Below are 25251 nucleotides of genomic sequence, written 5' to 3' on the forward strand. Positions count from 1 at the left end.
AAGTGCATCTCCTAAGATATTCCATGTCATTTCACACCTTGGGCCTTTTCCCATGACTCCTCCTCTTCCTCAATCACTCTGTCCCCCCATTCATGTGTCAAAACCCACCAATTTTTTAGATCCAGCCCAATACACTGCTCAATTGTTAAGCGTCCCACCTCTGCGTCCCAGGACTGATTAATCCCTCTTTAAATGGAATCAAACTCTGTGTAAATTAAATCTCACATAAGATTGTATTTCACTTACTTGTTCACAGGTCTCTCATTACTAGAGAATAAACTAAAAATAATAAAATAAATAACATAATATAAAAAATAAAATAAAATCTTGTGTTATTCATTTTTCATATCCCTAGCATTTAGAACACCATCCAATGCTAATAGACACTTAAAAATGTATGTTGGGTTAACAAATAGTTAATATCCCAAAATTTGCACCCTTTTCTCTGTGACACACTCCCCTCTGTGGCCCTGCAGGGCAGTGGTTTACTAACACTGAAGAATTGGATGTTTTGTTGTAACTGTCACATCATAGCGATTTCCCCAAAGCTCTAGGAGTGAGATGGGCTTTCTGCCTTCCCATTTCTTCCTTCTCCAAACGTGATGATGCACACCTTTACACGCCTCACAAAGGATTTAGAAATAAGACTGTAAGTTCTGGGGACTGTTATCATTCTCTGGTTTGCTCAGGCCAGGTCTCTTAACCTTTCTGAACCTTGGTTTTCTCATCTGTAAAAGGGGGGAGGGGTGACAGTAGCCGCCCTCTTCACAGGGATGTGCTAACTGAATGCACTAAGTGATGTAACGTGCTTGGCAAACTGTGACGACTTAGGCAAACCTAAGGGCTTATTCTCATTTAATCTCAGAAGGTCACCAACACAGACCAAAAGAGGAATCACCTCCTTTAGGCAAGAGTCTACACTGCCTAAAGAGGCATGAGAAGAGGGAAGTAAGTGCATGGATGAGGTGCCTGATGGTGAGGGTAGGCTGCCCCCGTCCTGCTTTCTTCATCACATTATATTCCTAGACGGAGAAGATGCTGTTTTACCCTCTCCACTGGTTCTACATCTGGCTTTTTTCCCCTCCAAGTCTTCTCTTATCCTCTTGTGATCTTTCTTCATACAGGCTGCTAGAGACAAGGTCTCTGGAGTCAGGTGGAACTGAGAAGCAAGAACAACATTGTAAAGCTATTGGGTCTTAAGATTGACATTGCAGTCCAGGTATGAGCTGTAAAGATCTAATGGAGTACTTGCTGAGCCGGGCTCCCCTCTGCCCACATCCATCTCCCAAGAGGAAGGACCTCAGCAGGTTCAAATGAAAGCAGAGGCTGAGTGCACGGGGAAGGGGCCCTCCCCGGAGCCAGCTTCAAAGGGGGTAGGATGACAGTGTTCCCAGGTAAGTGTGAGTATGCAAGAGTAGAGGAACCTTCCCTGATTCCTGTCTGGGACCCAGGAAGGTGTTTGTCATACCCTTGTGGTCTGAGGGCAGAAGGTAGAGATGATTATGCGAGAGGCTGAGAGCAAAGAGCACCTGAAACAGCCACTGGCAGTTTCCTAGGCTCCAAAGCAGTGTGGGAGAATTCCAGACTTCCCTCTGTCTCCAAGGCAGATGGTGACAGATAGCCAGCAGGTAGATCCGGACGGTGTCTTCGACATGAGGAAGCTGATGGGCAGGCAGCCACTCCACAGATAACCACAGCTGGGGATCAGGAAGAGGTGGGCTCACGGGTGATAGGTGACACCCAGGTATTCAGTGCCACCCCCACCTCTCATGCCCACCCAGCACACGAGACCTTGAACGGAGACACAGCCCTTGGAAGTCCCCGGAAGGAGAAGAAAACATGGAATTGACATCCTGGAATTGGCTTGACTGAGGATTCAGTAAGGAGGGGTCCAGGAGGATGGAGAGATTAAGTCAAGTTACAGAAAATAACAAAATAGGGATGCATTTTTGATACCCATGAGAGATCTCACATCCTCTGTGAATAGTTGTTTGTATGTCTGGATCCCTGCTAGACTATAAATCCCCCGATGGGATGCTCTGTGTCATGCATCCCTGCTTCTCCGAAGCCAGGGTTTGCACATCATAAGCCCACCTGACAAGTCTGTGAACTTGCTCTGAAATGAGCTGAGTTGGAGATCATATGTTTTCTTGGCAAACCCAGGCTGTGTCCTCTCTTTTCCCTTGCTTATCTGCTGTCACAACTCAGGACGCATGTATGCATTCTTACACTCACGTATCCATCCATGCCTTCACTCAGAGAATATTTATTGAGTTCTTGAACTGTGAAGCTCTACAGATGTGAGTGGGGACGGGAGGCAGAGATTTAAAATGAGGTATTTGCATGTTTTGCTTTGTTTTGTTTTAAATTTTCGAGAGTCCTTTCTTATCGCTTTATTCTGGCTTCACAGTCACAGCAGAGGCGAAGGGAAGCAGGTGGTGTTAACTTCACTGTTGAGGCGAAGAAAAAGACAAGTTGAGATTTGACCAAAGTGACACAGAAATTGATGGTAGAGATGAGGGAGGAGGGGGGCGGTAGGGGAGAGGAGGGGAAATTTAGTTCTTCTGATTCTTTGTGCTCTTACGTAAAAAGACACCAGAACATATGTTTGGGTTAAACGTGCCATCAGCCAATGGAAAGAGCCACCACCAGCCAGAGCTAGAACATTCTCAGCAACAAAATTAATCAAATAGTATTTAAACCCCAAGTATAAAATAAATATCCATGAGTCTATACCGATATAAATAAATGATTGAATAAATAAATAAACGTGGGAGAACAGCCAGATATCTCTGAAGAAGAACCTAGATCATTTATTTAGATATTCTGCTCTGAAGGAGGTGCAGCATAACTCTCCACTCCTTAAGTGTGAGCTGTGCATAGTGACTTCCTTCCTAAGAACATAGTATGGAGAGAAAAAAGAGTAACTCTATGGTGAAGAAACTTGACCTCAGCCAGGTGATCCAGGTCAACATCAACAGTGATAAGTCAGGTTGACAGTATGTACCCTTGGTAGGATGTAATGAGAATGGCACTTGACCTCTGTGACTATTCGTCACCAAACCTGTAGCCTCAGTCTCACTATGAGAAATCATCAGATGAATCTTTGTTGAGGAACGTTCGACATAATACCTGACTAGTACACCTCAAAACTGTCAAGGTTATCAAAAACAAGGAAGTCTGAGAAACTGTCACAGGCAAGAGGAGGCTAAGGAAACAACATGACTTACTGTAGTTTGGATGTGATCCTGGACGAATAAAGGAAATTAGATACAAGCTAAGGAAATCTAAATAAAGTATTGACATTAGTTAATAATAACATCAATTTGGGTTGACTGCGCCTCGTATATCTCCTTAATGTAAGATGTTAATGGAGGAAACTGGATGTGGAGTTATAGGGGAACTCCCTACTGTTGTCACAACTTTTCTGTAAATTAAATTATTCCGAAGTTAAAAGTTAATTAAAAGTTGGAGAGCCTGGGTGGCTCAGTCGGTTAAGCGTCCGACTTCGGCCCAGGTCACGATCCCATGCTTCGTGTTTTCGAGCCCGGTGTCGGGCTGTGTGCTGACAGCTCAGAGCCTGGAGCCTGCTTCAGATTCTGTGTCTCCCTTTCTCTCTCTGCCCCTCCTCCACTCATGCTCTGTCTCTCTCTCTCTCTCTCTCTCTCAAAAAATAAATTAACAGTAAAAAAATTTTTTTAAGCTAATTAGAAGTGAAGTGAATTTCAGGGGTGTCTACATAGCTCAGTCAAGCTTCCAACTCCTGATTTTGGCTCAGGTCATGATCTCACGGTTTGGGAGTTCAAGCCCCACCTGGGGCTCTGCACTGACAACACAGAGCCTGCTTGGGAGTCTCTGTCTCCCTCTCTTTCTGCCCCTACTTCCCACTCTCTCTATTTTAAAATAAATAAATAGACATTTAAAAAGTGGGATAAATTTTTAAAAATAATATTCATTGTACAGTGAAAAAAAGCACAATAAATTTATTCCAGCATGATAAGGGAAAGGATGGGAGGAAAGAGCTATACGAGATTTTATCCTGCTCTCCCACGAAACTGTAGCGTTTACAGCCAACCTTGGTTGAAGTAACACAGAAAAGGGTCCTCGTATTCCTGTCACAAATATGTGGCTCCTCCAGTGTCTGGCAAGTCTGGACAAACACATTTTCCATGCCAGCATCTCCAGAATCTTTGATTTCCAAGGTCAAGAAGCCCATATATTACTCTTTGGCAATTCTTCTGGTTTACCTGGAACTTGAATGTCTACCATATCATCCAGTTAATTTTCAGAATCCAGGAATCAGTGAGAGAACGGGGGTCAAAATACCTTTGAGTATCACCTAATTGCCATGCCCCTGACTTGATCCTTCTCAGTTTGTATTCCTTCATCCATAAAATGATGATCCCGGGGTAGTACAAGGTTAAATGATATAAGGTATGCGAAAGCTTTCTGTGACCTAGAAAGGGCTGTGAAGTTTTATTTTGGAATGTCCTTGTCTTTTGGGAGACTAGGATGGCCTGTGTCTTTTCTTCTTTTAAACTGTGCTCTGGCTTAACCACTCACTTCAGTTCAATAGGCATTTTTCAAGTATCATTAATATGTTAGGCACATTAACATGTGCCTCACCTGGGTAATGGTGTCCCTGGAAATATAAGAAGATGGAGACACCAGTTTTTCAGAGTCTTCCTGGGAAGAGCTGTATGTGGCTGGATGGATAAATTGCCTGGGGTGGGGATTATAACCCACAAGAGGCATGCATCAGTTACAACACCCTTGGTTTTTGCGCATTGAACCCCAATTCAAAATGGCCTGAATGAGTTGTTGGCTTACCTAACTGGAAGGTCCAGAGTCAGGTAGACTTTAGGGTTCAAGAGTACAGTGGCTTAACTATAGCATTAAGGATGCAATTTTCTCCTTTTTCTGTTCTGTTATCTACAGTGATGGCTTTATCCTAGAACTGGCTCCCCTCAGGGTATGGGATGACTGCCAGCAGCAAGCGGAGTTCTTAGCTTCCTTGTTCACAGTAAGGTGGGATGGGAGGGCACTTATAAAACTAGAGCCACTACCCATGACCTTGACTACCCTATCTTAATCAGACACTCCTACCTCCACTGCCTTGCCAGTCCCTAACTATGTATGACTTCCTTGTCATCTTGAAATATTATTTATTTTTAATTTTACTTATTTGTATATTTACTCATTTATAGTCAGCTCCCCCACTCCCCCTGGCTCCGTAAGGTCATGGGTTTCATCTTGTTCACCTTTGGTCCCTTCTAAGAGAGCAGGCCCCTCCTTGTTGACCTACAGGAAAGACGCTGAGTCTGCTGCGAGGGGTTTCTTCTCTGTCCTCCTTCCTAAGCCCATGCTGATTCCTGCCTGAGTCCTGATTGCTGGGGTGGGGTGTAGGGGGCGGAGGAGTGCTACCAATCAGGACGTCACTAGAAAAAGAGGACCACAGGTGCCCTGCGGAGTAACGCCTTTCTAAACAAAGGCAGCCCAAGTTGATATAGTCTGGGGGGAAAAAATAGGAGGTGAGGCGAACAGCCTGGGAAAAGATGGGAATATAAGACTGGTGGACACATTGTCCTCAGACGAAGGAGGAAAATGAGTGGTGGGTAGCAAAGTTGGTAATCAAGTGGGTGAAGAGCAAAATGACATGAGGAAGGTTCAGGACCAAGTGTGAACAGAGGGTGGGTATGGCAGAACTCCTGTCATGCAGGCCTTCTGTCGACATTCCTGAGCGTGCTAACCACGCTGTGCATGGCCGTGCTCCAAGGGCCCTGTGAAATAGTAATAAGAACTCCTCACATTTTCAGAGCATTTCATAAATTACAAAACACATTTGCAGACATGATCTCACTTCATTGTCACAGCCATCCTGTGGGGTTAGTTGGATCATTCCTATTTTGCAAGTGAAGACACCAGCCCTCAGTGTGATTTTCCAAAAGCCACACAGTTCCAGAGAGGGAAAGCTGGGTGCAGATACTCTCTTTCGAGTCCTGGGTTCATCCTATTTCAGTGCAGTTGAAGAAGGATGGGTAACAATTTCCTGAGATGGAAATTCATCTTAGGCTTAGGTTTTTCTGCCTTGCATTATGTGTCTTTCTGTGTAGAGTGGAGTTGCTGTGTAATTCACAGTTACACAGCTCCTTCTGTGTAAACATGAAATTTCTCATAATAAAAAGTTTAAAAACATTGTAAGAATAGAGTCAAGTTGTTTGGTCAGGCCCTGGCAGAGAAAATCAAGGGAAGGTCAGGCCCCAACGAAGTCAGGTGCTCAAGGTTTGGGCTTCAGTGCTTTACGATTTGACTGAAAGAAAGAAAGAAAGAAAGAAGAGGGAAAAAAAGAACATTTGGGAATAAGGAATAAGAAAAATCATGTGTGTGCTCAAGCAGCTAAAAAAAAAAAAAAGGCACAAAGGAATGAGTTGTTCCCTCTGGGTTTTATATTCTCTTGCCAGATCCTTTAATTATGCTTCTATTCTTTTTTCCCAAATTTAATTTCCCCCCAGACTTAAATAAAGAGCAGATGATGTTTCGTAGAAGGCTTAGTAGAGTGGCCGTTCGGAAGTTATTTTTGTCCAGGTGCATGTCCTGGCTTGATCTACAATTCACTGTGTGGTCTTGGGTTATTTACTACCTAGGAGGTTCACTTTCTCCAACTGTAACAGAGGAATTAGAACATTTGCCACCAAATGGCCTCCCAAAAAAATGCAAAAGAAGGTGAGGTGATGGCCATGAAGGCACTTAGAACACTTCCAATGAGGAATGTCTCAAGCTGGAAGATGTTCTGATTACAGCATTTCTCAGAATCACCTGGGTTTGTGGGAGTGGCTATAGTCCAGGGCTGTCTGCTGCCCAGGAATTAAAGCTGGAAGGACGTTAGTAATCCTGGCTGGATCCCGGCCAGAATGGGACCTCAGATCTTTTGAACCTGTGCTCTTTCTGCTTCTCCAGGATGCCTCCTGGTTGGTCTGGCTGGTTTGACATAGCTTTCATCCCACCGCAAGGTGTTATCAGTTGGCTCTGATTGCTTCAGGGAACAGTATTGTAAGAAAGGGATGGGGTCAGTCCTTGATCATCCATGCTAAGGGGTGAAGCACGATCTCAGAGAGCAGGTGATCTCAAGGAGAGTGGGTCCTTTTAATTCAGCATTGCAATTTAAAAAAAAAAAAGTTTTACTCTCTTAATTTTGTTTTGCTCAAGCTGAACTTTACAAGATGGAAGAGGGAGGTGGCCCAGACAGACTCTGGGTGGTGGGAGGGAGGTTATCTAGAGTTGAGCCTGGCTTAAGGTTTTCTCTCTGCTGTCACTTGTGAAGACATCAGGACACATCTGACAGCCTGGTCTCCAGTTTCTTATCTTCTCAGCACTACTGATGTCCTTTTAACAAAAGGATGTCATTGACCATCAAGTCTCTATTTAATCATGCATTCATTCACTTATTCAATAAGCATGTTCTAAGTAGATCCTATGTGTCAAGAACCTCCCAAGGATCAACAGTACAGGGATTAGTAACCTGCCTTTACTTGATGGTTGTTGTACGGATCAGATGAGCACAATGCAGTATGATTAATAACCATCACAGTGGAATTCCTGAGGAGAATGTGAAGGAGGAGCCCTTTCTAAGCCCAGCAGAGTCAGAAAAGACTTTCAGGAAGAGGTAACACTTGAATTTGGACTTGAGGGATAAACAGGGATGTTCAATGTGAATGGTGGAAGGTGAAGGCAGGGAGGGCATCCAAGAAGAGGGAACAGCATGTACAGAGGCATGGAGGCATGATGAAGCAGTGGCATATTTGAGGAATAGCAAGCCTCTTGATTGGCTGGAGGCTACCTGGGAGTGGGGAGAGGTGAGTCCACACAGGTAAGTAGGTACCAGATCCAGCACTAAGCTTATCCTGAAGAAGAGGAATGATATTAGAGAATCAGACCAGATTCTCATTTTAGAAAGAGCCCTCAGGTAGAAATGTAGAGACTAGATGAGAGGTATGTGAGATGGAATGAGCGAGGTGGATGGGATGGGGTGGATGGGGAGGTGGATGAAGTGGATGGGGTAGGGTGGGTGGGATAGATGGGATAGGATGGGATGGGGTGAGGTGGGTAGGGTAGGGCAGGTGGGATGAGGTGGGTGGGGCGGATGGAATGGGATGTGCTGGGGTGGGTGGTGTGGATGACACTGACTTTGAGGTGGGTGTGGGACATCCATGTGAAAATAGCTGGTGGGCAAATGGGTTTAAGAACTTGGGAGACAGCAGAGTGTGAGGCTAAAGATCCTCACTATGCATGTGGGTGAGGCCACTGAGGATTAGAGGGCTGAGGAAAACCCTGGAGGAACCAATATTTAAGGACCGGTAGAGGGGGAGGAGCCAGGGGGGGAAAAAAGACTCAGACCAGAAATTTGGGGAGGTGTGGGGTGGAAACCAAGGCACAGCAATGTTAGGGAGGCCAGGGCTGGGGAGATAGAAGAAGGGAGAACAGACAGTGCTAGCAAGTTTCTCAGAGAAGATAAGAACAAGACAGACCCCACACGGGGCCAGGGAAGACCTGGTTGGTAGAGCCAGCGCTTGGCAGCAAATGTGCCCGAACAAGAATCCCAGTTGGGAGCAGGGCTGCCATTCATACAGGATGAACCAGGCTGAGGAGGAGAGCAATCCGCCTGCACCCCTTTGCCCTAATTCCTAGCCAAGGGCTCTTGCACAGTCTTCAGAGCACCTCTGATGAAGGATAGTTGGGAACAGAATTCAGCACTGATTGACTGGCAGGTCCTGTGTTAGGTACTTTATGCAAGTAATCTCGTCATAGCCCTTTGAGGCTGAGAGCACAATCCTCCCTTTCAAAATGACGAAATCAAGGCTCAGCACAGCCAAATCACTTGCTCCTCTCTTTCCTCTCCACTGGTTGCCAGGTCACAACCCCCAAAACACATCGGTGAAGAACCATAACTGTGCTTCCCATCTGTGGAGAGCCAGTCTTCATCTCTGACAGGCTCCAGCTCCTAAAGTTGATGAGCGAAGAAGAGAAACTTGGGCCAGATCTAGGAAGAGTCTTACTGAAGGCAAGCCAAGGTTGTAAGATATAAATTTTGGTAAATGAGGGATTTCATTCACTACTGAGAGTAGGGGGATTTTCGCTGAGCTGACACAGCAGGATACTTGCTAAACTTGAACTAAATGGGCCAAGGACAGAGCTCAAGGTCAGGGACTGGCCAGAAAGAGGATTCAAGGAGCCTAACTCAAGTTTGGTTGAAGGAGAGAGTCTTTGTTACTCCTGTGTCCTCTTAGCCAAGGCTGTTCTCTGCTCACTCAAAATACTCAAGTCGTGCCTTCTGCGCCAGGCATTTACTGTGGCCTCTGCTGGAATGCCTTTGCCAGCAGGTGTCTCTGTGGCCAAGGTCCTTAGCCACACCTCCTCCTCCTCTGTGCAGCCTTCCCCAAGTGCCCTATTTATGAGCTCACATCCCCACCCCTGCTCAGTATCTCCCCTGCCTTTTTTCTCCATAGCACTTATTAAAACATTACAAGATGTTTTACTTAGACATTTTATTTATAGTCTGTTCCCCACCCCCCCCCCCCCCCCCCCCCCCCCCCCAGCAACCATGTCAGTCCCACGAGGCAGGGACGTATATCCGTTTTGTTCACTGCTGTATCCCTAACAACTGGACCAGCATCTGGCACGTAGGATGGGCTCATTCTTTGCTGAATGAACTGGATGCCCAAATGAAGGTCTCCACAAATACCCTCAGATCTTGATTACCTACGTCAACAGGAAAGGATAATAATCCCCAATGACGGATGATCTGCCCAACCAATTCATAATGTACTTTACCATGTGTTATTTCAATTTTAATACAGGACTGCAGGGATTTGCCTTCAGTAAGAATTCGATGGTGTTACGTGGCTCTGAGGGGTGGAACAAAGGAAAAGGAAGCCCAGAAATACTGGGACAAAGAAGCCCATCCGGGATTCAGTTTGCTGCAGAAAAATTCACATGCATACGAGATCATCTTCCATATATATATGCAGACTCCTATATAAGGGACCCTCAGTGGGCACTGAATAGCTATTATCTCCTCTTCCACACATCCTATGCAGCATTTCCCAAGGGCACCTCCTGCTGTTCCTGAACCAGTTCGGCCTCCCCCTGCTGCATGCCCCTGCACAAGCTCCTTCCTATGCTTGGAATGTTGTCTTTCCCCTACCCTGTGTCCACCCACTGCCCCCTCACTTCTCCCCTCTCTGTAATTCCTCCCTCACCCTTCAAGTTTCAGCTGAGATACTGCCTAGGATGGACTCCCCTGGGGAGAGTTAATCACTTCCTCCTCCAATAATAGCATCCAATACAAACACTGTAATTATGTTGCATTATAATTGCTAATTTGTTCCCAGTCTGTCCTTCTCCCCAGAAGACTGTAGGAGCCTGGAGGGCAGAGACTTACTTTACTCAGTACTGTAGCCCTGGCCACTAACACGTGTGTGACTCACGGCAGGACTGCGGTGAATGACCGAGGGGCTGTAGGCATCCCAGACGCTGTAAACAGGGAAGGAAAACATCTTGCCCGGAACAGCGATTTCTCAGTCATCATTCCCCGCCTGGGAGGCCAGGTAAACTCTGCTTCAAAGGAACCTGACATGTTTAACACACATGCTGCTGAACGGAGGGCTGTCATTCAGGCTGGCGGAGTATACATTTGAGGGCAGAGTTTACCACAGGGTTCCTTTAAATAATGAGTTTCTTCATTGTTTTCCAAGGCAAGAGCTGAATCAGCCAGGGAATCCGAACTCAGCCCCGCAGACTTTCGCACAAGGGCACCCCAGGTGAATGGCTAGCTTGATCATCGTCACTTTCTCCTTGTCTGTATACACTGACTATGGGCATCTGGATGGTGCCCAAAACCAGATCCGGAAAAATCTACGAGGCCTCAAATCCAGATTAAGAGAGGAGGGGCAGAGAATCACAGCAACAGGCAAGGTTTTCGTTTTGTTTCGTTTGTTTGGTTTTGCATTATAGCATCCCCAATGTCTAGACCGGGTCCCTGGCACATACCTGATACTCCCAGAATATCTGTTGAATGAATGTGTGACTAAGGGACTCTAAAATATCACCAAGAATGGAGAAGACGTTATAGCACTGCAGTTAGAAATAACTCTTTAATGAGCCTTGAAGGGTGGGTCTGGTGGGTGAGTCTCCCAAGAGGCATACTCTCAGAAAAGCAGATGGTGACCAAACTGCTGTCCAAAGAGTGTGGGTCCAATGAACTAAACTTTGGTCTGACAGTGGAGTATGCACGTTCCCATCTGGGCACAAAAGGAGAACTGCCCAGCTTCCTCCTTTTCTCTCATTTTCCATGTGGTGCTCAGCTCCTGTCTCAAGAAATAGTGAATATTTGAGGAACATTGGCTACAAAGGGCATAAAATCATTAGAAAGCCGGGAGTGACCACATGCCTCCGTATAGCCTTGGCTATAACTTGACCCAGGACCAGTTTTTATTTTTATTTTTATTTTTGAGGGAGAGGGCGCAGGGGACAGAGGATTCAAAGCAGGCTCTGCGCAGACAGCAGTGAGCCTAATGTGGGGCTCAAACTCACGAACTGTGAGATCATGACCTGAGCTGAAGTCGGATGCTCTACCAACTGAGCCACCCAGGTACCCGGACCCAGGACCACTTTTAAGAGCTAAAAGATCACAAGATTTTTTATTTTATTATTTTTATTGTTTTTTGAGTGTAATGAAACTCTTCCTTCAGGTTGATTTTGCATGAAAAATCTCTGCAGGTGGGCTATAACCATAACTTTTAAAGCTTGGCCATATGGGAAGAAAGCTAGCATTTATCCAGTGCCAATCATATGCCAGAATGCATAAACCAGACACTTCTGGTAATTATTCAATCCTTATGACTGCACTATGAGGGAAGTGCTATACCCCTTTTGCAGATAGGAACTGAGGCTCGAGGGTAATCTGTAACTTGCCTCAGCTCACCCAATCTGTCACAGGCTGGCTGATGAGTCCACGCCAACTCAGCACACAGCTCACAGATGGGCTTCAGAAAACACTCGTGATTTTAAGAGAACCAAATCCTCTTGATGAATACATTTTCCTGACCTTTTCAGCGACGGACACGTTTGATTGGGCATATGGAGATTGGCCTGGCGCAGAACGGCAAGAAGGCCTGTGATCCCTCCAAGCGGATGAGGTAAGGCTCCAAAGCATATTTCCCCAAGGCCCTCTTAAGCCCAGCCAGTCTGAGCTTAAACCTTCTGACTGCAGTGCAAGTGTGCGGGATAATGAGCTGCGGAGGAAAATGGGAGGTGAACAGGCTCCTGATGAGAATAGCTTAACTCGCCTTGCAAAGCGGCTCGAGTGCACAGTAGCCCTGTTTCTTGGGAAAATAACATCACGGATACATTGCAGAGATGTAGGTGGTAATGGCACAGAACGTAAGAACATGTTGGCACTGTCTATTTAAAATAGCAAGAGCAGCAGAAAGGCATGAATGCAGTAATTCTAACCCCGTTAAACTAAAAACATTCCTTGGGCCCTCTTGGGAGACTTTATTTGGCTTCCCAAGGAGGGAGGTGAACCAGCCTCTTTGTGGTCAGTTTCGTTTGGGGATAGTCGTGTTCCACTCTTCACCTAATTGGCATAGAAGAGTAGACATAACCCAGAGACACCCAGTAAAAATGTGGAGGTTTGGAATGAGTTTTATTTGTAAGAGGTCTTCCCTTGGGTAGACCCATTAGGAAACCTTTAACAGGACTTGCACTCCCGAGAATGAAAACAGACGCCAGGCTTCCTGGGTTCAGTCCAGTTCTGCCACTTGCCTTGGACAAGGAAACTCATTCATCTGTGTTTGTTTCCTCATCTGTAAAATGGGGATAATAAAATTATCTACCCATAAGGATTTATATAAAGGTTAAATGAGATAATCCATGCAAAGGAGCACAATCCCCAATATATGGGAAGCCCTCAGTTGTTTATTATTATTACCTTACACACCCAATCACAAAGCTATGCACTGCAGCCACTGCAGTACTGTTTATAATAAAAACTGGGAACAATCTAAAAATCCAAAATTGAGGTGCCTAGGTGGTGACTCAGTTGGTTAAACATCCGACTTCGGCTCAGGTCATGATCTAGTGGTTTGTGGGTTCCAGCCCCGCGTTGGTCTCTGTGCTGACAGCTCAGAGCCTGGAACCTGCTTCGGATTCTGTGTCTCCCTCTCTGCCCCTCCCCCACACACACTCTCTCTCTCTCTCTCTCTCTCTCAAAAATGGATAATAAAACGTTTAAAAAATAAATAATAAAGTAAAAAATAAAAATCCAAAATTAAGTCAATGATTAAGCAAAATAGACTGCATATCCAGTCCAGAAAAAAAAGACAGAGCCTTTGAAAATGCCGGCTATGACAAAGCATAAGAGACTCTTAAAAACTGAGAACAAACTGAGGGTTGATGGGGGGTGGGAGGGAGGGGAGGGTAGGTGATGGGTATTGAAGAGGGCATCTTTTGGGATGAGCACTGGGTGTTGTATGGAAACCAATTCAACAATAAATTTCATATATTAAAAAAAAATGCCGGCTATGAAAGCTATAGAAGAATATTTTTTAAGTGTTTATGATAAAATAAGTGGAGAAAAGAGCAGCATACAAATTACAATCATATAGTACAAAAACCAAGTCCTATAAATTGGGGGAAGGGAGATTTATAGGAAATACATGAAAATATATTAGGATGAGTGAACTCTGGGTAATTTAAAATTTTTCCGTGCTCTGTTTTCCCAAGTGTTTTATGTATTTTCAGAGTAAAAATATATGAAATAATATTTAAAAGTTATGTAAAGTTGCTGCTTTTTGAGGGCAATTTACACTAAGGCTTAAGGAACTGAGTGCTTTTTTTTTTTTTTTTTATTTTATCAATACTTTCAGAAAAAGAGGACCTAAGGGAAGTAGGTAGTAAAATAATTTTCCCGGCTTATAAATCGGTGATAGTTGGTTCTCTGGAAGCTTCAGTAAATAAGGTTGGAGTTGTTCCCTTATTTCGGACACACTATCTAATATTTTCCGTGACAATTTCTCATCAGCTTTTCTGCGTTTGCTATGGACATTCTAGCTGACCCTTGGTCAGGGAGGCCAGTCAGGCCAAGGGACCTAGAAATAGTTATCTCCAGGGAGTCAGTGAGAGCCTGCTACGGTGTTCATGATGGACAAGAGGTACTTGGTCCAAACCAGGTCTGTCCTAAACACACTTCATCGTCGGTCTTTCTCCTCTAACCCGCCCCTCCCTCTCTCCTTTTGCTCACTGCACCCTTCTGGTAAGCCCAGTGCTAGGCCACAAGTGGAGCAGAGGTGGATGAGACTCGGCTCCTGCCTTGAGGGAGCCCAGCCCAGGACAAGAAGGAGCAGACAAACTCAGCCCCAACGCAACACGACAGAGGCCACCATATCAGTGCTGTGCAGCCATAGAGGAAGGCATCTGATGGCGGCTGGGAATGAGGAAATGTTTGCCAGGGTAGGAGAAAGGCTGGGATAAAGGCATCCTGGGCGGAGGAACAGCAGCTACAAGGGCAGTTGCAAAAGCACCAGGAGGGCATGTTGTTGAGGGGGAAGGTGGTGGGGCTGGTGTCTTGTGGGCTTTAGTCTGAGAGAGAGGATCAGGAAGGAGTCAGCATGTGAAGACACCATGCTTAGGGGGTGGACCCAAGTCTTACAGGCTAAGGGTCAGTGGAAGTTTTAAAGCAGGAGAGAGCCATGCTTAGATTCTATTTTGGGAAGATAATGCCACCTGCAGTGTAAGAGGCTGTGCTTGTTCAAGGGATGGAGTCAGTGGCAAGGGTACGTGGGTAGTAGTGGTACGTTGAGGTGGTCTCAGCAGTCTGAGGGCAGCTCACTAGGGCTTGGCAGCTCCTTGCAGCAGGAAGGGGTGGGGGGCCCAGGGCCATCTGGGCAGTTGATGAGAGGGGTCTGGTCTTCAGAAAATAATTTTAGGCTGAGGATACTGATCAGGAAGGTAGAGAGCACAGGAGTGGGTGGATGCTCTAGAAACAGATGAGGTTACCCTGGTGGGACTAGGGGACAGAATTATAGGGAATAATAATGTTTCAAGATACTTGGTCTTCAAGATTAGGTTTGATGGAGGGTTGCCTGAGAGTCTACTGAGGCTCTAAACTGCATGAATAGTGTTTTCTTTCCCATGGCCATTGCAGATGAATTTTCAGTTCAAGTTTCTTGACTGGTTTGTTTTTGCTGGCTCTGAAAATGCAGTGGTGTATGGTGAGTAGGAGGCTTTGGAACCAGAGGGACCTGTGTGCCTGTCCCAGCTCCCTGACTCTGGGGAAGGAGTTGAACCTCTGACGGTACACTGTGGAAAAGGGAGTGAGCTCGGACATTCACACACTTGTTTGCGATATGATGTAGGTTTGGTTGCTTATATAAAAGTGTGTAACCTCAGCCTTGCAATGTATTCCATAAGCTAAACCAAAAGACTTCTCTTCGTAAAGATACATCATTTATAAAATTTACAATCTTTAGCATATTTTAAAGTGAAACGTGTGCTGATTTTAATGTTTGAGCTGGCTCTGGCATTTCAATGATTAAAAAGTGGGCTAGAAAGTTCTAGAGGACAGGGCACATTTGTTTCTCTTTTCATCCTGACTTTTCAAAAGAAAAAGAAAAAAGGCGAGTATACAGATTACAACGCTAGATGAGCTCAAGCTCTCAAAAATGCATTATCATCTCCACAGTCATCTAATTCAGAGACAGTGGAACAAATCCAAGTAACAAGTTTATTCTAGTCTACAGCACAATTTTTTACATACTTTTTAGTGGTTTTGACAGTGTTACTTTTGAGCAGACTTTAAATTCACAAAAGTTAATATATTAAAAACAGAATACACACAAAACCACAGGCATCAGGATGGTCAGAATCATGCAGGTAGGGGTGGTCTGGTTGGTGTTATCACTGGGCGCCTTGCCTGTTTAAGAATTCACCAGCAAATACCAGTTCTTCCCAAATGAGAGAGTTCTACATATGCACACCCAAAATAAACCCTCTTTTGAAGCCGCATCAGTACAAAACTTCAATGAGTAAGCCTAAATGTTTCATCAAACCAACTATTCCACTGATCAAAACCAGTACTTGCAAACAGTCAATACCAGCACCATTCTAAAGGCAAGGTTATTTCATTTATTAAAACACCAACAGGAGATTAATAAACAAAGCAACTAAGGTTAATCTTAATATAAGACACTGAGGGCAAAAACCAAAAATGATATATTAAATACCACTCCACTGAGCTAGGATATAACCCATGAACTACAGGTGCATGGGTTTCTATCTGTCAAACAATGCTTTTAGATATTTTGCTACAGAAAAGAAAAAAAGTAAATCAGGAGATGCAGGGGAAAGATAGGAATGTGAATTTGTGCATCTAGTTCCACAATTGAAAATGAGTACCAAACTGATAATAGTAAGCTAAGTGACAGTGACTTAACTGACGGGCACCAAGCAGGCAGTACCACTATTCACTGTAATTCATAACACTCTTCAGGAGTCTCGCGTGGATGGCCCCTCCAATAATACCATCGTAACACAGACATGAATGCTCATCCACTGTTGAAAGGGACCCTGAAGAACACATAGCAAAGGCATAGAGAAAAAGTTGAGTCCTTTGAAAAAGTTAATGATATCAAAATACTTTTCTATCACTGGTAAACCAAACGAGGTCAAGTATATGGCCCAAAGCAGCATGGAATTCAGAGTCAGAGGTTGGCAGAAAAGTTTGGAAAACCGCAGTTTTTAAAAATTGGCAATTTCTCTATGCTTAATAAAACTATCAGAAGAGGTATAATGTTTGTTCATTTGTGGAATGTTGACAGCTTGCTGCAAAAATTCACATGAATGAGGAACCGCAGAGATGCGCTTCGATGAAATATTCTTTAAAAATTTACAAAAAACGAAACTTTCTATTTAAAAAATAACCATGTTATGCCAAGATGAAACATGGTAAAAGTAGTGTAGGTTCTGTCCATGATTCTTCACACAGCTAATGGGAAGGTGATAGAAACAATTTTCTCGTAAAAAGGAAGCTTTGTTATTGCACTGACTTTTACAACCTGACCTAGTAATTTAGAAAAATTATGTAGTAAAATCTGTAAAATTAAAATACAAAATTCTGTTTTGTAAACATCAGTTGGCCAAGTCTATCCAGAGTCCTTCATGATAGTGGAATGGAATGAATAATTAATTCACTACCTTATTTATCTGCTGTGAAGAGGGAAATTCCAGAACACAGCTTTTATACTTTCACAGTAATTATATTCAAAAGATATAAAGGAAGTCAGTGCAGTTGTCTTTGTTTGTCTTTTTCCCTCTGTGCAACCTTCGGCTCTTACCCCACTCCCAAGTGCCATAATTGAAATAATACTGGTTTTGAGACCTAGTACAGATTGGTCATAAATGTCGCATAAAGTCTGTAGGACTGCGATAAAGGTATTTCCAAATGGCATAGTAATGTACCGCAGCTGCCGTGGCCACAAACAGGTGCCAGATGGCATGGGCAAATGGAATGATGCCATCACTCTTGAAGAACACAACTCCCAGGCAATAAATTAAGCCCCCACAGGCAAGTTCGTGAAGTCCATCAGTGTTATTCTGTCAACAGAGGAAAAAGAGAAAGAGGTTTTGATGTTACTCGATGTGACAAACTAAAGAGATAATTGCAATTCCCCCTGAGCCTGCTGATTTTCTAGACAATGAAGTAGCTGCACAGGCTGAATCCCGGTCCGTAATCATGAACTTAACTTAAAAGCCTCTCATCCATCAACCTGGATTTACCCTGGGGGTTGACCATCTTGGACCGGAGCAAGCAGTCGGGTTACGGGACCCACACTCTACTCATCTACAGCATGTTGAAGCAGATTACAATCACATCCAGACATGGGAATTCATTTTAATAAAGTATAATCCTTGGCTTTCATCTTCTCCTTTAAGAGCTTTCTTCCCTACTAAGGCACGGCCACACCACTCCATTTAGAATTTACATCTGGGCCCGGGGTTTCACTTCCCTTATCCTCCTCAAACGCTGGACCACACCGATTCCTTTTCTGAGACTCCCCCCTGCTTGTGTGAGCTTACAGCTTCCTTATGGCTGACACAGGAAATCAGGGCTACATGTGACCTCGGAGATCAGAGAGCGTTTAAGGATAACATACTTCCTAACCTTCTACATGTTGCCAGGCCTTTTTGTCTGTGAGCCTGGGCGTTTCTTAGCTTAGCAGGAAGTTTTGTGCTTTAACATAAAAAAGAGAATTTTTAGGTTGCTCTTGGTTTTCCAAGACCTCAGCCCATCTTCAAAATTAAACTGGTCTGTGTGAATGAGGGAAAGAGAACAGAGGCAGGGTTTGGTGGAGGTGCGGGGCGGGGCGGGGCGGGGGGTGGATTGATGAAACAAGTCAGTCCCCTGGATTCCTGAGGACTAGGAATAGAAAAGTCTCAGGTTCTGCAAGGTGGTGGAAACCTAAGCCAGATTGTGGCGAGGCCCTGGAAAGGGACAGGTGTGTGGGTGTCCCAGAGGCCTGGGCACTGATGACTGCAACCTTGTGAGCCCTGGAGCCTTGGACTGCAGCCAAGTCCAGCAGGGAGCGTGGGAAAGCTCTAATGCAGCCACCAACGTGAAGGGGCCCCATGTGCCTAGACAGTGGCAGCAATGGACAACCATGAGCCAAGAACCAGGCATGAGGACCCAGGGCCACAGATGAGGATCAGTCCTTTCTTCAAAGTTCACATAAGCCCCCTGGTTTTTGTAGGATCAAAAGATGGGGAAGGAGCCAACCCAAATCGACTGATTCCAGATTTTTCATTAACCTTGGTAAGATGGAAAGTCAGCCAGATTGATTTTTATCAGAACAAACAAAAAAAAAACAAAACAAAAAAATTCCAATACCACACATTTATCATTTCCTAAAGGTTACAAAGCAATTAATATCCATTAATTATACAAAATCCTCTGGTATGTGCATTAGGGGCATTTTTTTTCTAGAAAGTATTCATCACATTTTTAAGGAGGCATATAATTCCTAAACAGTAAAAGCCACTCATCTAACATAACACAACCTTCTCATTTTAGAGATGAAGAGAGTAAAACCAGAGGAATGAAGTAGCCTGAACAAAGTCATAGAGCTGGTCACTGCCCAAAAGATACCACTCTTTTCTTTCTGCTAAAACAATAAGCGTGAGACCAAGCCAAGTATACAGGTTGGTTCTGACATAACATTCTGTTAAAGATAGCTCCCTAAGACACCAAATTTATCAACTTTCAAAGAACCAGAACATAGTTAATCCTAAAACACATTTTCATCATGACCCACGTCATTACTTTGTTACAGCAGGCACTGTTTGAAGCATTTCCATATATTTACTCAGTTAATCTTCACAACCCTAAATTAGGTACTATTATCCCAACTTTACAGATGAGAAAACTAAAACACAGAGAGGTTTCATAATTTGCTCAAGGCCACATAGTTTTTAAGTGTCAGAATGGGGTTTGAATCAAGGCAGTCTGGTTCCTGAGCTTATATTCTTTTGGGGCTTATATTCTTTTGGGGAGGTGGGGTGGGTGGGTGGGAGGGATGGGTCATTTTTTTGATTGATGATTAATTTACAGGGTGTAATGCATAAATACTACATGAACACCATGGGTTTTGATAAATGCATACACCTAGCTAACCCATACTCCTATCAAGATAGATAACTACCCCAACACCCCCTCCCAATCCTGGACAATCTCTTTCACCTAGGTACCCATTATTCTTACTGCATTAACACAGACCAAATCTGTTTTAGACTTCACATAAATGGAATTATAATGTATGTACATTTTTATGTCTGTTTTTTTGTATTTGTGAGATTCCTGCATGTGCTTATGTATATCAATCATTCCTTCCTTTTTACCACTTAGCATTCCCTTGATTTATTTATTATAATTTGTTTATCGATTCTTCCCATCTGGGGCTTATGGAGGTCTTTCTGTATATGTTTTCATTTCTGATGGGTAGTACCTATTGAGTCATAAGTTTATGCTTAATTTTATAATAAACTGCTAAACAATTTTCCAAATAGTTATACCATTTTATACTCCCCTGAACAATGAATTAGGGCTCCAGTTATTTCACATCTTTGCTAGAATTTGGTGTTGTCAGTCTTTTTGATTTTAACAGTTCTACGGGATATATTCTAGTAGCACACTGAGGTTTTAATTTTCATTTCCAGGATGACTAATGGTGTTGGGCACTTTTTCAAGGGCCTACTGGATACTTGAGTACATTTGTGAAGTGCCTGTTCAAGTGTTTTACTCATTTTTATAGGACTGACTATTACTCATTTGGAGTGTTTTATATATTTCATATACATGTCTTTTACCAGATACATATAGAGAAAGCAACTGCTGTATTTTCCCCCAGCCTGTAGCATGTCTATGCATTTTCAAGTTCATGGATCTCTTCTTTTGCAGTATCTAATCTGTTGTTAAACCCTCCAATGAATTTTTTTCTTAACATATCATTTTCAAATCTAGAATTTCCACTTGGTTCCTTTTTTATAGTTCCATATCTTTTCTGAGATTCTTCATTTGTTTACTCATTATGTTTGGAAGTCCTTGTATGTAAAATTTCAACATCTCTGTCCTCTTTGGATCTGTTTCTATCGACTTGTTTTTCCTTAGGTGTGTGGTGTCACCTTTTCTTGCTTCTTGTTTATCTGTTGGGAGTACAGATTCTGTGGTCTTCCTTTTAGGAATGTTGAGTTTTGTTCTGTAGGCAGTTTATGTACAGAGGATCAGGTATATTTGTTGTGGCAATTCCAGGGCAGTCCTCACTCTAGACCTAGAGCAGTTCTCCTAAGACACGAAGGTCACCTTTCTAGGTTCGGCTGAACACCTGAATTGTTCAGCATGGCCACTCTGGCTGGTTGGACCCTGACATCTTCCAGCACCAGGCACCTCTGGAATCTCTACCTATCTCACAGCTTTCCAATAGCTACTCTTGACCTGGGCATGCAGAGTCTTGCCCTGTGCAAATCCAGCTTAGTATCTGGGCAAGGATTCAGGGAAACCCCTTTGTAGATTTCCGGAGATGCCTCTCTATGAAGCTCCCTCCTTTCCGGGATCCTACCCCAAAACTGTAGCAGGCTCAGTAGCTGAAATGCTGATTTCTGTTTCTTCCACGCTGACTGCTGCTTTCTGGCTCCCCTTTCTTTTGTCGCAGTTTGGAAAGTGTCCCCAGGGAGAAAACTGGGGCGAATTTGAGGCTCATCTTTTGGTTTCTGTTCCCTCAAGGAATACAGTTCTGTGTCTGGAGTCCAATACCAAGAAACAGTTGTTTCATCTACTTTTTCCAGTTTTATATCATTCTTTATGGCATAAGAATAAGTCATTTGGTTCTGACCAGAACCAAAGCTTAGAGTGTCCAGTCTTACTGTTGTTAGTTCACATGGCTTATGAGTTTCTTTTTGATCTGGTCTCTGTCTAGCTCTCCAGCTTTATCACAAGACTTGTGCTACCTGCACACTTACCTGCCTCATGCCCAGAGGCACAAACAGGTGCACACCCTCATGTTCCAAACAATGAACTACTTTCAATTCTTCAAAGGTGTTAGTGCTTTCTCCTCTCAGGGCTCCCTTCATGCTACATTCTTTCCTCTTCCACTTGTATCATCCTTACTATCTCTAGGCCCTTTTTTGTCTTTATGAATCAGCTTGAACACCATTTCCTCTGGTGCTTGGCTCATGTGCTCCCACAGCAGCCTACACTTTCCCCAAAGACATAAAAACTTCATGAGAGTTTCTTATTGAACATGAATTGTAGTTTCCTGCTTGGTGCTAAGGTCTATGGGGGGAAATGCGAGGATTATCCTGTTTGGCTACCATAAACATTAGTCACTGACTACTGTACAACTTGTGAAAATGCCAAGATTTAGGCTAGTAAAAATACTGGAGAAACCTGCTCTTATGGTAGCCAGAGGGAATTTATTTGATGTCCTACTCTAGTGATTAGTAACCTACACATACAGACCTTGCTTAAACTGTTTTGGGTGTCCTGATTTGCCCTCCAACGAGATGGCCTGCAAGGCAGATTTTCTCATTTCCATTATTCATCTCCTTCCCCTCACTACTCCCTGTTACCTTTACCAGCTAAACTATATGGATTTCTAATGCTAGGTAATTATTAAAGCTACCATAAAGCTCTTTAATCCTAAAGAAACACAACTTGTGACATTCTCATAAGACGTATTACCGAAAACAGCAAGCAAACCTGTAATTCCTAAACCTTTAACAGGTATTTTGGTGACCAGGGCAGGAGCTATGTACATTCTTATAATATGCCCATGAGCTCAGGAGTGAAATGGTAGACACAAGTCTTCTGACCTCTATAGACTGAGAAAAGAATTCAAACTGGACACAGTGTGAGTTCCTTAATTAACAACATAGTGGCTAATGCCAAACAGTGTAGAGCGTAGGATACTGGAGCTGATGGCACTAAGCTAATGGCACAAAGTAACCAGTTGGATGGGATCACAAGGCCACAATGCTGTTTTTCTTTCAGATTGACAGAGGGGTGCCCAGGTGGTTCAGTCAGTTAAGATCTGCTCTTGATTTCAGCTTGGGTCACGATCTCATAGTTCACGAGTTTGAGCCCTGCATTGGGCTCTGCACTGGCAATGTGGACCATGCTTGGAATTCTTTCTCTCTTCCCCTCCCAGACTCGAGCTGTCTCTCTCTCTCAAAATAAATAAATAAACTTAAAAAAAAAAAAATTAACAGATAGGGCCGCCCGGGCAGCTTAGTTGGTTAAGCATCCAACTTTGGCTCAGGTCATGACCTCATGGTTCATGGGTTTGAGTCCTGCGTCAGGCTCTGTGCTGACAGCTCAGAGCCTGGAGCCCGCTTCGGATCCTGTGTCTCCCTCTCTCTCTGCCCTCCCCTGCTCGTACTCTCTCTCTCTCTCTCCAAAATAAATATTAAAAAAAAAATAAAAGAAATTTTCAAGCAAAGTTAAAATAAAAAAGCACTTTTCTAAGAAAGAGAAATAATTTGACTTAAAACCAAGTGAAAGGAAAGTAAAAGTGAAGACTTTTGGGAAATATTAAATAAAATGTTCACACAACTGGGCTCTTCTGGTCCCTCGAATTCTTAGGATTTAAAAAGTCAGTAATTTATAGTTTTTTCATTTTAAGACATAAAAAAATTTACCCTCTTCTGTGGATTTAGGGTTAAGACACCATTTCGGGCAGAAATACCCCTCCACCCATAACCTCATGGGTTATGGTTATGGTTATCCAAAAGATAACATAACCCATGAGGTTATCCAAAGAAACACATACAGAAGATTACCATATGGAAAGAAACACACTTCAGTGTAGAACTTCTCCAAACTCCAAACAGTAGCTAAAACAGATTGTTGGCGCTTTGCTATTTACATACTTTTTCTTTGGAGTCTCTAGTTAATGGACATGTCATAATTTCAGAAAGAAAAACTACATATCGTATCTATACACACATGAAGAATCCCAGCAATTAAAAAGGAAATTAGGTGAAATAACTAAAATTATGAAGCCATTTCTTACCATTGATGTCACCACCAAAGCTGGAGAAAACCCCATTGTGAGATAGAAAAAGAGCTCAACCACCTTATACCTGCAGGATAGAAAGGCAGTTCATTTTATGTATTCCTATAATACCGAGTCCAGTCCCATACCAGCTTTCCCTTTTTTCTTTTGAAAGAGAAATGCAAAGTCTTCAACTATCCCAATGAACCATATTTTCCCAGTAGACCATTAGGGCTCTGATTAAAACACTATAGTTGAGTGACAGTGAACTAGCATTCCTCTCAGGACTGAAATGGCATCAAACTCCATTAGCAACTTGGAAAATGTTTTCTGCCAAAAGGAGTTACTGTTGCATCCAATCCACCATGCATTTTCCCGCTTCCAATCTCCCAGCGTTTGCCCTCATTACTGCCCCAATCCACAGCTACAAGAAGCTGAAATTATCATGATGGACAGGACAGGGATGCCATATGGGGCCAGGTTTATCAGTGGCGGAGGGGCAGGAGCCCTAAGGAATGAAGAGCATGTAGTTTTCTGTCTCTTTATTTTTCATCTGCACAAACTCCCAACTTGTAAGGCTCATCCCATGAGGCTACAGAATGTCCGAAAACACTAAAAAATATACTCCGCTGAAATTTAACTTGCATTTCAGCCTAATCAAAGGAGGCTCTACGTTCCCTGGAGGCAGGGGCCAAATTTCATTTATGTTTGGATGTGCAAAGCCTACCACAGTGCCTGGCACTTTAGGCACTCCCTAATATCTGCCCAACCGAATGGCCATAGGTGACTCACATCTCATTCTCCATGTTTTATAGTCAAGAGTCCACCATGAAGTAACCTTATCAGGGACCTGGGGAAGAATGGGTTTGTGGGTTTGCTTTACATTAGGAAGCCTGGAATAGGAAAAAAGATAGTTGTTTTACTCTACTTTCTATTTGATCCAAGGATATAAGTTAGGGGTTTGGGCCCAAGAAGCAAACTGTTCTCTTGGATTTATATACACTACATAACACCACTCAGAATTGCTAATTGTAGTAAAAAACGCATTTAAGTGAATTTCAAAGTCAGAAGTTAGTGAAAACTACCATTTTCTTCTGAAAAGAGAAAATAACTTAATACTTTGTGATAAACACAACATGTTCGATTCTGAGAGCCATTCTGCCAACAACAACAGGTAAGCTAATAAACTGTACTCAAAGACAATGATTTCATGCTTGTGGGTTTCTCCAATTCAGGCATCTGAAGTAATGAAAAGAGCCATGGAACAAGAACTAGGACACTTGGGTCCTAATTCTACATGAATCGCTAATTTGATGCACATCCTAAATGTTCTCATTTTTTTTTTTTTTCTTAACCATGAGGCAGGAATAGATGACTTTGAAGGTCTCCTCTAGAGCCATCATGCTAAATCTCAATAGGCTTTCCTTTTTATATTGCTTCACATTTCTGACTATGGGCAATGAATAATGGGTTAAAAAATGTGCCCTGTGATTAGGATGCCTCTCCAAATATCCCCTTTCTCAGGGAAGCTTAGTTTGGAACATCTTCTGGGTTCCTGTCTAGATAAGTGTTGTTCTTATCTGTTATCTTCAATCTTCATAGAAAGCTTGAGAAGCAATTACTTTTCTCATGGGCTAAGCGTAGATTACAGAGA

At 43.3% G+C, this 25251-nt stretch overlaps 1 protein-coding gene across 4 annotated transcripts in view; it reads right to left on the reverse strand.

Annotated features, from left to right (window-relative positions):
- Nucleotides 1–11004: 11004 nt before the first annotated feature.
- The window catches only part of MMD (monocyte to macrophage differentiation associated), a 30634-nt gene continuing 16387 nt past the window's right edge, over nucleotides 11005–25251 (reverse strand). For 2 of the 4 annotated variants that reach the window (XM_049636463.1, XM_049636461.1), the window contains 3 exons: nucleotides 23616–23685; nucleotides 17515–17649; nucleotides 15763–16623 (listed from right to left, as the gene is read on the reverse strand). In XM_049636463.1, coding sequence (XP_049492420.1) covers nucleotides 16543–16623; nucleotides 17515–17649; nucleotides 23616–23685 — 286 coding nt within the window. In that variant the 3' untranslated portion in view covers nucleotides 15763–16542. Of the gene's footprint in view, nucleotides 11364–11831; nucleotides 12864–15762; nucleotides 16624–17514; nucleotides 17650–23615; nucleotides 23686–25251 lie in introns of those variants that run through there. The other 2 variants (XM_049636462.1, XM_049636464.1) reach the window with 2 other exon arrangements.

This window comes from Panthera uncia, chromosome E1 (assembly GCF_023721935.1).
Source record: "Panthera uncia isolate 11264 chromosome E1, Puncia_PCG_1.0, whole genome shotgun sequence".
NCBI classification, from domain to species: Eukaryota; Metazoa; Chordata; class Mammalia; order Carnivora; family Felidae; genus Panthera; species Panthera uncia.